Here is a 14,051-nt window from a genome sequence, read left to right on the forward strand (position 1 = left end):
AAGGGGAAATTTCTATTATTTTAACAAAAAGTTCATCCAGTAATAATCTCATTAAAATGTTTCATGGGTTGAATCTAATCTCAATCACTCAATATTACTACAGTATTGATCCTGCCTTATAAAAACTAAAAAACAATCTATGCAAGAGATACTCCAAATGAAACTCAACTCAATTCCAATTCTATGTGAAAAACAAATACCATCACCAAAAAAAAAAAAAATACATTAAGCAAATCTAAAGCTACTCAAAATTACTTAACAAGAACCCTAGTGGAAAACCACCAAAAACATCACCTGCTCCCACCAGCAGTTACTCTTGTTTTATACATGCTCAACTGGACTCCTAACCAGTCTGCCTACCTGGCTACCCTCCCGTCCTCATACTTTCAGCTTATAGCCTCAGGCCTAATTTCTAGTTCAAAAGTAGAAAAATCATCACAAAATCAAAACTGCAGTCCCCATATTAATTGGAAACCACAAAAAGTTGCTCTTTTAGTTTAATTCCATAAGTCCAATAGACAAATTTCATAATGATTTTGCAAGTTGTATCTTACCTGCAACGTAAATTTCATCTAGTTTTTCAGCAACTTTCTGTGGTAAACCAGCATCAAGCAATGTCTGGAAATGCTCAGAATGGGTAACTGCAGAAGTAGTATCCATGGGCTCTTCAGTACCATTCCCATTAACATGTTCAGTAGCCATGTTTCCAGAGATCTGTTCGAATGCAATAGGCAAAATTAACCTAAATTCTTCAAAAAGACAAAGATGACAATTTTGGAGTCCCAGTCTATCCTCTCGTCTATCACTTATCACAAAAGCCAGACAGCAGCTACCGGGAAAGACACTAGTGCCTGACAACTGCCTTGAGTTATAGGGCAGAAAAATAAAATCACTCTTTTGCTCGGAGAAGCAGCCCTGATCTCACCGAACACATTAACCAGAACTTAGTCTTTTGCAAACACTGGAAGGCATGCCACCTGCAGCTGCGCTGCTCAGGAGCTCCGTCTAAGAGGTGTGTGGCTAAGTGGCAAAAGATAAAGAAAGCCAGAGAGAAGTCTTCTACCTCTAGAGTCAAACTCCAAACTGCACACTTTTTCCCGCCTGACGCTTTTGAATGAAGCAAAAGGAACAAAGCGCCCCCCCAATCCCGGGCCCGCACCCCATCCCCCAGCTCCTCCGCCGGAGCAGAGGCTCCGCCACCGCGGCCGCCAGGAGCCCATTACAAACACGTGCTCCGCGCCTTCAAACGTCCTACAACTTCCTCCAACGTCTCCGCGGCGAGCCCAAGGCCACCGCGGCACAGGCCGCCCCAGACGCGGCCGGCACCGAGGGAGCCCCCCGGGGGCGGCGGCCCGCGCCCCCCGCCCCGCGCCGCGGCCTTCCCCTCCCCCCGCCGCCAAGCACCACCGTCTCCGCCGTGACACATGGCTCTCCCCGGGGCGGCGGCGCCGTGCCCCGGCCCCCCCCCCCCCGGCCACGCCGCGCGGGCCCCTCACCCCCGCCGGCGGGGCCATGACGCGGCAGCTCCGGGGCTCCCCGCGCCCCGGCGCCCCCTCCCCCCTCCCCGCGGCGGCGGCCACCACCGCGGGGCGACTCCGGCGGCGCCGCTGCCCGGCCCGGCGCGGGCGCCTCCTCCCTCCGGCGCGGCAGACAAAGCCCGAGCGGCGCTGGCACATGGGCACGGGCAGGGAGCGGAGGCGGCGCCGGGCGCCGCGGCCTAGTCCCGGGCGGCTCCGGCAGCCAACGTGCTCCGCTCCCCCCCGGAATCCATTTTCCAGAAAAGCCGGTTTCTGCCTCCCCGCGCCGCCCTCTCCCCGCTTCCCTCCCCCCCCACCATGTCGCCGCGCCTCGGGGACCGAGCCCCCCCTCCCCGGCCCGGCAGGGTCCCGCGGTCGTTACCTCCCCGTTGAGCTGCCGCGGGTAAATCCTCTCCGAGGGGATCGGGGTGCGGGGATCGCGTGCTCGCTGCTCCCTGTGTCCGGCGCGAGTGGAGCTGTTGTAAAATGGCGGCCGAAGCTCACGCCGCTGGCAGCAAACCCGATCCAGTTCCACTCGCCTCCGAGCGCGCTCCCGGTGCGCGCGCGCCTCCGCGTGACCCCCCTCCCTGCGCGCCCGCTTTCCCCTCTCACCCACAACCCCGGCCTGCCTCCTCCCCCTGCCCAGCGCTCCCCGCGCCGCCCTCCTCCTCCTCCTCCTCCTCCTCCTCCGCTCGCTGTCCCTGCCCCCCCAGCGCACGCCGCCGCCCCGACTCCCGGCCTCCCCCGAGGCGGCCTGTGCCCTCGGCCCTCTCCGCCCCGCAGCCCGCTGGCCCTTTCTCCCCGAGAGGCTTTCTGCCCCTCTTTCTCTCTCCCGCGCTGACGTGAGACGACGACGCCTGCGCCGGGTCGCGCGCCCGCGAGCTCCGCCCCGCGCCCCGCCGCCCTCCCCGCCCCCCCCCGCGGGTGGGCGGTGCTCCAGACCCCGCCCTTCCGCTCCAGCGGCCACGGAGCGAGAGGCCCGCCCCTTCCCCTGCCGGCTCCGCCCCCTCCCGGCGGGGCGGGCCGGGGCGGGCCGGGCGGCGTGTCCCACTCGTTCTCCTTTGTCAGGAGACAGACATCTCCCTTCCCCACCCCCACCCGGCCGGCACACACGCGGCCGCCGCCGGGCTCCCGCCCCTCCCCCCGCCGGCTGGAAGCGGCGGGAGGAGTGGGGGCGGGGGTCGCCTCGGAACGCGGTCCCGCCGCCAGGACCCACCGGCCGTGAGCGCGGAGCCCGACCACCAGCGCCGCCGCCGCCGCCGCCGCCGCCGCCCGCTCTCCGCTCGCTCGCTCGGGAAGCTGCCGGCGCACGTGTCCCCCGGGGCGGGGCGAGGCGAGGGAGACAATGGGACTGCGGGGGGGAGGGGACGGGAGAGGGAGGCGGCGAGAGTGGGAGACACGCGGCGGGGCCGGGCCGGGCCGGGCCGGCTCCGCGCGCACCTGCCCGCCGCTCCGGGCCCCGCGGGACGCGCGGCCGCACACGCACGCACTCCCAGAGAGGCGGGCGGGGCAGGTGGCGGCGGAGCCCGGCGGAGCCCGGCGGAGCCCGGCGGAGCCCGGCGGAGCCCGGCGGAGCCCGGCGGAGCCCGGCGGAGCCCGGCGGAGCCCGGCGGAGCCCGGCGGAGCCCGGCGGAGCCCGGCGGAGCCCGGCGGAGCCCGGCGGAGCCCGGCGGAGCCCGGCGGAGCCCGGCGGAGCCCGGCCTCGCGAGCTAGCCGGCCCCGCCGGGCCGCCCCCGCCCCGGGAAAGGGAGCCGGCTTGGGGGCGAGCCTCCGCCCGTGCGCGGCTTCGGTCTGTGCCCCGCCGCGGAGCGCGCCCGGCGGACCTCGTGGGCGCCGGCTGAGCAGCGCGAAGCAAGCCGCTTCTGCCCGGCCAACTTTGGCCGCAGCCCCTGTCGCCCTGGTCGCCCTGCGCTTGGCCGCTGCCAAGGGCCCCACACAAAGGCACGTGTGGACCTGGCTGCCGCGCGGGGACCTGGCTGCCGCGCCGGACGGCGTCCCTAGAAAGCTAGCCCCGCTCTGCCTCGGGGGCACCTTCAGCTTTCAGAGTGCTTTCTGCTGCCACCAAAGTGCATCGGATTGACTCCCCAGCAAAACCTTTTTAGTTTTCGTCATAGTTTTGGAGGAAAGTTTAGTAGACTTCCATTTCAAATGGCCCTTAGTTATGTAACAGTCCAAAAATACTTGACTCGGGCACACCAATAGATTAAATGTTAATGAGCGTGAACGTGAACGCCCCGCCGACACGATTGAGCATCTTGGCGTTTAATTCCTTGCTAGGTACCATGAGTAGGATATGGGGCTTATTCCAAAATAAACTTTAAAAGTCTTTACCATTAGCTAAAGCTCAACTGCTAATAACTTATTATTGGTTCCCCTCCAAGGAAGTTCAGGAAGAGCAGCCCTAGCTTAGTGAATAGAGAGAACTAGCTTCACACAATTGCTGGCTCAGTGTGACCCTGGGTAAAAGTCATTTAACTTGGTGCCCCATCCCAGACAGGTCTCTAAATTGCTGAATTCCAGAGTGCAACTTCCTTACAGGGAGTTAAAAAGGTCGGTTTCTCACTTCCATTCTCCAACCCCATCTCCACCCCACCAACAAAAAATAAAAAAAGTTATAACGGATAGTTTGTGATTCACAGTCTAAAGGCCACAAGATCTACAACAGGATAGATTTGAAATAATCTCTTTTCTGAGACCACCCGATGAGATAATAATAGCTGTGATATCCCATGGCCATTACTGCTTAGTGAAGGAAACAGCCGAACGTTACAATGCAATTTGGAGCATATGGCATTTAACACAAGTTGCCCCCTTTTAGATATTTCTGGGTACTAAGGAGGAAAGATGGAAATAATGGAAATGATTATGCTGAGGACAAAGAAGATAAAGCTTGTTCTTTCTCAGAGGATATTGGAAGCTATGAACCAGTGGTGGTCATTAAAGACTTTATCCATCCTAAGCATCCATTTGAATTTCCTCGGGCAGATTATTAAGGAAACTTCCTTGTTAGGATCCCTAAAAGTGTTAAGCACTAATTGATACCTTGAACAACTGCCCTCCACCTATGCCATTAGATTATAAGAGCTATCATACTTTTAAAAATAAAAGTACCAAATACTAATCTACCTCAAGAATTATTTTCAAACCAAATAATGAAACTTACTTCCTAAGACTTTTTGAGAAAGAAATACAGACTGAGAAAATGAGAAACAGTTGTCAAATCCTGGTTTATCTTACTCTTTAAGGGAAACAAGATGATAGTTTAAACAATGAAGGTAATTGAGTTATTTGTTGCTAAATAGCAACTCAGTTCTAATGAGATAACGTTTATAAAATCTTTAGCATAGTTCCTAGCACATAGTTGGTGGTGCTATTTAAATGATTATTCTCTCCGCCCCCTCCCATTCCCTAGTTACACAAACCCTAGAAAAGATAAGCTTTATTTTGTTAGAATCTCTTGCTAAAAAATTTATGCCTTTGAAGTTCATCTCAATAAACTGAGAAGAAAAAAAACCAGTCAAAACAATATGGGTAAAAGAGGAGACTACCTAACATACCATAGGAGTTAGAGCTGGAAGGGACCTTTGGAAAAAATTGGCAACATGGTACCAAAGCAAGCCAATTGAATTTAGAGTTTAGGGATTCAGGCTTTGCCCTTATCTATATGGCCTTTGGAAAGTCAAAACCTCTCTAGGCCTTATTTTTTTTCATCTTTAAAATAAAAGAGTTGAACTAGAAGATCTTTCCATCCCATGTCTCTCACACCTTCATTTTACAGCTGAAAAAAGTAAGGTCCAGAATCTCACAGGCCCCAAAGGGCATCACAAGTAGCAGAGTTCATAGTTCAAAACTCAGGTCCCCTTAACTCCCAAATCCAGAACCCATTCCACTACATCACAGGTCACCCCCAAATAAACAATTTGGCTATTTTTTTTCCCTTTACTCTCTCCTCTTTCTCCCTACCACTTTCTCTTCATTATGAAAAGTAGCATGGACAGAGACCTGGACATGCAACCAGAAGAAATTGGATTCAAATTCTACCTTAATACTCACTATGACCCCAGACAGCTCAGTACTCTAGACAACACTCTAAGACTAAACATTGTCAAATGACATACTCCAGGTAAATGATTATGTTAATATGTAAACAGGCTAGTGGACTTAGAAACAGGGATCAGCCTTAGTTCTTCCACTTACCAGCCATGTGGTGTAGTTCTCATTCAGAATTTTAAGGATCAAATTGAATAATAGCTGGTGGATGGAAGGTCTCTGATATAAGGAAGAACTGCCTTGTCTTTTTTTTTAAATGTTATTTTATTTTTTCAATTACATGCAAAGACAGTTTTCAACATTCATCTTTTTGTAAGCTTTTGAGTTGAGAACTGTCTTTTCAGGCAGAATCACAACTATAAAACACTAATCTCCAAGTGCTTTAACCCCATTGCCTTGCAAAAAAAAATAATCTATAGCTTTAATAAAAAATGATTAATTACCTAGAAATTATATCTCTCTAACTTTTTATTCATCACATTCTTGGTTCTTGGAATAATTCAACATTCAGTATCCCAAGAAAGCAACAAAAAGATCAGCCCAAACATTCCCTCCAGAAGTTTGCAGAACCTAGCCATAACATCAAATTCAACAGAAAGGAATCAATCAATAAACAATAATAATCAATAAACATTCATGAAACTCCTATCATGTTCCAGACAAAGTACTCATTGCTTTATAAATGTTATTTAATCTTCACAACAACCTGTTGAGGTATGTATTATTTCCCCCCATTTTATAGTTGAAGAAACTGAGGCAAACATTAAATAACTTGCCCAAGGTAAGACATCTAGATTTGAATTCAGATCTTCTATCCATCATTTAACTTCCGAGACCAAAAGAATGGGCAAACAAATAAAAAAAGAATCCTGCCATGATAATTTATATTAATAACAGGAACCCTCAGCACCAAAGATCAGAAGAAAATGATTCCAAAATACCTACAAAGAAATTCTCAGGTAGCATAGTGGATAGAGCACCGGCCCTGGAGTCAGGAATACCTGGGTTCAAATCCGGTCTCAGACAATAATTACCTAGCTGTGTGGCCTTGGGCAAGCCACTTAACCCTGTTTGCCTTGCAAAAAAAAAAATTCTCAATGAAAAAGCAAAGCTTGGATGCAAATTCAAGTGGAATTCTGGGAAGAAAAGAATCAAGTTGTTTAAAACCTTTTTTTAAAGTTATTTATTTACTTTGAATTTTACAATTTTCCCCCTAATCTTGCTTCCCCACACAGAAGGCAGTCTGTTAGTCTTTCATTGTTTCTTTTTGTGATTTTTTTAAAAAATTTTTTTTAGGTTTTTTCAAGGCAATGGGGTTAAGTGGTTTGCCCAAAGCCACACAGCTAGGTAATAAGTAAGTACTCTATCCACTGTGCCACCTAGCTGCCCTACATTGTTTTCATGGTATATATTGATTTAAGTTGAATGTGATGAGAGATAAATCATATACTTAAGGAAAAAACACAAAGTATAAAAGATAGTAAAATTATATAACGAGATAACTTTTTTTTAATTAACAAAGACTATTGTCTTTGTTCGTTGGTCAAACTCCACAACTTTTTTTCTCTGGATACAGATGGTATTCTCCCTCACAAATACCCCAAAATTGTGCCTGATTGTTGTACTGATGAAATGAACAAGTCCATTAAGACTGATCATCACTCCTATGCTGCTGTTAGGGTGTACAGTGTTCTTCTGGTTCTGCTCATCTTGCTCAGCATCAGTTCATGCAAACCCTTCCAGGCTTCTCTGAATTCCCATCCCTCCTGGTTTCCTAATAGAACAATAGTGTTCCATCACATACATATATCACAGTTTATAAAGCCATTCCCCAATTGATGGACATCCCCTTGATTTCCAATTCTTTGGCACCACAAAGAGGGCTGCTATGAATATTTTTCTACAAGTGATGTTTTTATCCTTTTTCGTAATTTCTTCAGGGTATAAAATCAGTAGTGGTATTGTATGCACATTTTTGTTGCCCCTTTGGGTGTAATTCCAAATTGCTCTCCAGAAAGATTGGATGAGTTCACAGCTCCATCAACAATATATGTGTCCCAGATTTCCCACAACCCTTCCAACATAGATCATTGTCCTTTCTGATCATACTGGCCAGTCTGAGAGGTATGAAGTGGTAATCCAGAGATGCTTTAATTTGCATTTCTCTAAAAATTAGTGATTTAGAGCAATTTTTCATATGACTATGGGTCGCTTTGATTTCCTCATCTATGGTAAAACTTTTTTAATAAATGAAATTATCGTGCTTTAGGAAAAAGATTAGAAAAGAAATGAGAGATATAGAAGGAAAAACTGGAAAGAAAATTAACATTTTGGCACGAAAAATCCAAAATCTTGTCGGAACAAACTTCCTGGAAATGAACCATATAAATGCCAAATGACTCCATAATATAACAATTATTTTAAAACATTGTCAAAAGACTGAAAAAAAGGCAAGAAAATGTAAAGTATCTCATAACAAAAATAATTGACCAGTTAAACTGATGAAAAAGAAAAAAATTTAAGAATCAGTATTATTGTTCAGTGTGTCTGACTCTTCCAAGACCCCATTATTGGGGGTTTTTTGGCAAGAGTAGTTTGCCATTTCTTTCTGTGGATTAAGGCAAACAGAAAACAGGTTAAATGACTTACCAGGGGGTGGCTAGGTGGTGTAGTGGATAAACCCCCGGCCTTGGAGTCAGGAGTTCAAATCCCGTCTCAGACACTTAATAATTACCTAGCTGTGTGGCCTTGGGCAAGCCACTTAACTCCATTTGCCTTGCAAAAACCTAAAAGAAAAAAAAATGACTTGCCAGGATTATACAACTAGTAGTGAATGTCTGATATTAAATTTGAATTCAGGTTTTCCTGCCTCCAGCTCTAGTCATCTATCCACTGAGCCGTCTAGCTGCCTCAAAAATCATATGATTACAGATGCAGGAACTACATGAACATAAACATAAAAACATTTTATACAAATAAAATCAGATTTAAATAATTGGAGAAATATTCATTATTCATGGGTAGATAAAGCTATTAAAAGAAAAAATAACAATTTTACCTAAGTAATATATTGGTTTAATGTCATCCCAATTATATTACTAAAAATTATTTCACTGAGTTAGAAAAAAATCATAACAAAATTCATTTGGAAGAACAAAAGACAAAGAATTTCAAAGAAACTAACAGGAAAAAATAAAGTCAGGAGTGTAAAATGAATAATTTTGATTTTTTTCTTTTCTTTTTTCAAATATATTTTAATTTTTCCTCAATACATGTTAAAAAAACAATTTTGAACAATTTTTTAAGTTTTTTGCAAGGCAAACGGGGTTAAGTGGCTTGCCCAAGGCCACACAGCTAGATAATTATTAAGTGTCTGAGGCTGGATTTGAACTCAGGTACTCCTGACTCCAAGGCTGGTGCTTTATCCACTGCATCACCTAGCTGTCCCAATTTTGAACATTTTTTAAAGTTTTGATTCTCAATTTACTATCCCTCCTTTCCTTTCTCCTTTCAGCCCTCACTGAGATCATAAACAATCAGATGTAGATTTTACATGTACAATCATGTAAAACATTTCCATATTAGTCATTTTGTACAAGAAGACTCAAAAAATGGATGAAAGTGAAAAATAGCATGCTTCAGTCTGTATTCAAACAATATCATTTCTTTCTCTGAAAGTAGATAGTATGCTTCATCACTACTCCTTTGGGATTTTCTTAGCTTGTATTACTAAGAAGAGCTATATCATTCACAGATCTTCATCATGTAATATGGCAGTTATTGTTTAAAAGGTTCTCCTAGTTCTGTTTACTTTTGTTTGCATCAGTTCATTTGAGTTTTTCCAGGATTTTCTGAAATTATCCTGCTTGTCCTTTCTTATAGCACAGTAATATAATTTTGATTATTTTAAATTAAAATTTTCTTATATAAATAAAATCAGTGTAGACAAGATTAGAAGGAAAGTAGAAAATTGGGATAAAACTTTCACAGGTAATCTCTCAGTTAAAATATGATTGTGATGGAATACTGCTGTGATATAAGAAATGATGAGCTGGTTGATTTAGAAAAACATGGAAAGACATGGACCTATGAAGGAAGATGCTATCCAGCTCCAGAGGAAAAAACTGACAAATAAAAATATGCATAGTGGCCTTATATATATGTATATGTATGAATATTTATAGTTATGTATATACATGTATATGCATTCCCATCTAATTGTAGCATTTTTGGAAGGGAGGAAGAAAAAAAAGTACACAGCAGAGAACAAAAGAAAACCCAGAGAAAGCAGAAAAGCTGACTTTGAAAGCAATGTTTAGGGTTTATCTCATAGTTTTCATGAAATGGAATCTATTGTGAATCCTCCCTTGTGTTGTGTGCATGAAAATAGTCTTTTTTTTCTCTTTTCTTATTTTGTATTTAAGTTTCAAATGAGTAAAAAATTTAAAAACAAATAAAGAATAGATTGTACTTCCCTAATATTACATATAGGCAGCCAGGTGGCACAGTGGATAAAGTGCTGACCCTGAAGTCAGAAAGTCCTGAGTTCAAATTCACTTTTAGACACTTCCTAACTTGTGTGACTTAATTCTGTTTGCCTCAGGTCTTCTATGTCTGTATTTTCATCTATAAAATAAACCAGAGAAGGAAATGGCAAACCACTCTAGTATCTCTATCAAGAACACCTCAAATGCAGTTGAACACAATTGAAACAACTCAACAAAATCAAAATATTATAAATGATTAAAGTGCTCACAGTTCTAAAAAATGAAATGAAACAAAAACAAAATCAAAGAATCATGGGACCATCAGAAAGGCATGGGCAAATAAAGAACATAGGCATCTTATTTTTAAGAAATCATAAAGCAGGTGTTTCCAATTGCATGTGACCCTCAAAGCTCATTCATGTGGTCTCCCTTGTATAATTGGAAAATGAACCCATGCAACAAGCTGCAACATCACAGTCCAGCTTAACCTTTAACCAGCATGGCTTTCTTTTTTCATGTATCTAACATTGTGCACCTGAATTCTCTTAGTTTTTTACAAAAGATATGCATATAGGAAATAGGATCTTTAAAACATTATATGACTTATCATAATGGCAATAGACAACCTTATTTACTCAACTTTAATTGCTATTTTATCACAGGACTTTGGGCAGAGATTTCAAGATTTTGGAAAACACCAATTGCATTTCAGTATATTCACTACTCCATTTTCAGTTGACATCAACACATTTCCTGGAAACTTGCAAAGAGAATATATAAAGTTGCAATCAGATATGTAATTTAAAGAAGAATTTATTCAAGTATCTTTACTGGACTTTCATAAGTTAGACCTACCTAAAGAAAAATACCCAGCATTTCACAAACATGCCCTATTCATGATGTCTTTTTTCAGTAGTACATATATGTGCAAATAACTTTTTTTCCATTTGAAGGAAGCAAAAAGTAAAAATAGAGCATTCAGACAAGCATCTTGAAAATATTCTTCACATTGCTACAACTCCTATCAAATCAGATACAGATGCCCTGATATCGAAAAAGCAGGCTCACTGCTCACATTAAAAGTGGCATGTTCTTGTTTTTTGTTTAAAAAGTAAATGTTTTATTGTTACACTTTATTACATTATTATATTTTATTACAAACTAATTGGTAATATGGGTTACATTGTATTCACAAATAAATATTAAATTCTCTATGCAGCTTTTGACAAGTTTTCTTTGGATGATATGGCCCAGAAGAGCTAAAAGTTTGGATACTCACATCATAAAGGAAAATTGCTCTGATCTCTTAGACCCAGAGTACAAAGTAGAAATTGAATGAGTCATTTTTCATGACATTCAATTTTTATCCCTCCCGTTTCCCTCCTCCTACCATAAGATAGCAAGTAATCTGTTATAGGTCATAATATTATATATATTTCCATATTGGTCATGCTGTGAAAGAAGTATCAGAACAAAAAGGGAAAACCACAAGAAGGAAAAGACAAAAAACAAATTTTAAAAGGTGAAAATAGTATGCTTTGATCTGCATTCAGATTCCATACTTCTTTCTCTGGATATGAATGGTATTTTCCATAGCAGGTCTTTGATCACTGTAATGCTGGAAAAAATCAATAAATAAAATAGAAGGAATTTACCAGTCACTTCCTGAAAGAAATCCCAAAATGAAAACTCACAAGAATATTGTCGTAAACCAGAGTCACTACATCAAAGGAATAATACTGTAGGTAGCTAGAAAAGAAAGAATTCAAGAGCAGAGGACTTAGAGTCAAAATAATGTACAATTTAGCAGCCATGACCATAAAGGAAAGGAGAGCTTGGAATATGATATTCCAGAAGGCAAAGGTTATAGGCTTATGGGGGAGGTGCTAATAAACATTTGATTACTGACTTTAAAAAAACAACTCACATAGCACTTTTGGATTTACTCTGCCTTAACATTTTCTATATCACTTTCTTAAGCAATCAGCAAAAATATAAATCAAGTTCTTATTTATAACTTTACTGATTTCCAAGGTATAGATATTTAGAAAATTTAACATCAATGAACTGTTAGGAACTGACACCAGTACACTGATATATCAAGAATAACTTATCGAGGGACGGCTAGGTGGCGTAGTGGATAAAGCACCAGCCTTGGAGTCAGGAGTACCTGGGTTCAAATCTGGTCTCAGACACTGAATAATTACCTAGCTGTGTGGCCTTGGACAAGCCACTTAACCCCATTGCCTTGAAAAAAAAAATCTAAAAAAAAAAAGAATAACATCCAGGAAAAACTGAGTACAGGTTGATTATATGGGGGGAAAATGAACCTTTATTGAAATAGAGGATTTCCTAATGAGAAGATTAGGTAGACATAGAAACTTTGTAAAAACACAGAATTAAAGATAAACATTAAAAAAGTAAACATGGATGAATTAAATTATTATTAAAATTAAATTATTAATTAATTTAAAAGGGATTAACTGCTTGAATTAAAATATAGAGAGATCAGACATGTGTCATCGTTGAACCCTATCATCACCGAGTGTCATAGAGGAGTCTAATTAGACAGAAGGCCTCAGAGTTGCTATGTTATATCTTTTTTAAAATTTTATTTATTTTTTTTTGCAAGCCAATGGGGTTAATTGGCTTGCCCAAGTCCACACAGCTAGGTAATTATTCAGTGTCTGAGGCCGGATTTGAACTTAGGTACTTCTGACTTCAGGGCCAGTACTCTACCCATTGCGCCCCTGCTGTGTTATATCTGGATGATCTTCAAAAAAAAAACTGAAAAGAAAAAGGAAGACAGATATACTAGCAAGGCAAGGAAAAGGAAGACTTTGGGGAAAATTATAGGTGTGAACGTAGAAGTCTATTCAAATAAAGAGGAAGGGAATGGGAACTGGGTGAGATCAAGAGGATTGACTAACACCTATGCTTTATTCTCATCTGAAATGGTCAAAGGAGACAAGTAGTAGATGTGTACCTACCTACATATATATATATATATATATATATATATATATATATATATATATATATATACATACACACAAAAAACACAAACACACACATACACCACCTCTCATTAAATTTCACTCAACAGGGAAGGAGAAAGAGAAGGGCGAACCAGATGGTGGGTAGATTAAGGAAGGAATTAATCCCAAGCAAAACAAATTCTAAAGATATACAAAAACATTTAAAGGCCATTTTAAGGTTGCAAAGAACAGCAATCTGAGATGTTGACTATCAAATAAGTTATGGTATGTAAATATTATTCTGTAAGAAATTATGAAAGAGGGGCGGCTAGGTGGCGCAGTGGATAAAGCACCGGCCCTGGAGTCAGGAGTACCTGGGTTCAAATACAGTCTCAGACATTTGATAATTACCTAGCTGTGGGGTCTTGGGCAAGCTACTTAACCCCATTTGCCTTGCAAAAAAAAAAGAAATTTTGAAGGAGAAGGTCTCAGAGAAACCTGGAAAGACTTATATAAACTGATGCTGAATGAAATAGAAAGAATCAAGAGAACATTATATATAATAATAATAACAACATTAAGACAGCAACTTTGAAGGAGTAAGTGAAATGACCAACCACAATTGCAGAGGACTAAGAATGAAGCATTTTATCTATCTTCTTAAAGAGAGCTAAGAAACTCATAGTACACACTGAAAATGTATTTACATATATCAGTATGGGCATATTTACATTTTTTTTCATTTTGGATCCAGTCATTATTGAGATTTTGCTTGACTATACAAATGTATATAACAAAGGTTTGGCTTTGTTTTCTTTCTCAATTGCAGAGGGAGGGGAAGTTGGGAAAATGAAAGATTTTTGCTGATTTAATAGAATAAAATTTAATTTGGAAAGTTAAATATCTTTGACACCTTGGTGTCAGCCAAAGAAAATACTGTTCTTGTTCATGAAACAGCCAGGAGGCCAGTATCACTGAGTAAAAGAGTACTTGTTGGGTAGGAAGGTATAAGAAGACTG

General features: G+C 42.5%; 1 protein-coding gene across 11 annotated transcripts in view; it reads right to left on the reverse strand.

Annotated features, from left to right (window-relative positions):
* The window catches only part of SYNCRIP (synaptotagmin binding cytoplasmic RNA interacting protein), a 36,151-nt gene extending 33,387 nt beyond the window's left edge, over positions 1-2,764 (reverse strand). For 9 of the 11 annotated variants that reach the window (XR_012468486.1, XR_012468484.1, XR_012468485.1 and 6 more), the window contains exons 1-2: positions 1,900-1,982; positions 555-714 (exon numbers count right to left, since the gene is read on the reverse strand). Coding sequence is in view for 7 of the 11 variants with exons in the window: in XM_074187109.1 (XP_074043210.1) it covers positions 555-702 (148 nt within the window). In the remaining 4 variants the exon portion in view is untranslated. Of the gene's footprint in view, positions 1-554; positions 715-1,899; positions 2,077-2,733 lie in introns of those variants that run through there. The other 2 variants (XM_074187104.1, XM_074187110.1) reach the window with 2 other exon arrangements.
* Between the last annotated feature and the right edge of the window lie 11,287 nt (positions 2,765-14,051).

Source organism: Macrotis lagotis, chromosome 5, assembly GCF_037893015.1.
Source record: "Macrotis lagotis isolate mMagLag1 chromosome 5, bilby.v1.9.chrom.fasta, whole genome shotgun sequence".
Classification (NCBI taxonomy): Eukaryota; Metazoa; Chordata; class Mammalia; order Peramelemorphia; family Peramelidae; genus Macrotis; species Macrotis lagotis.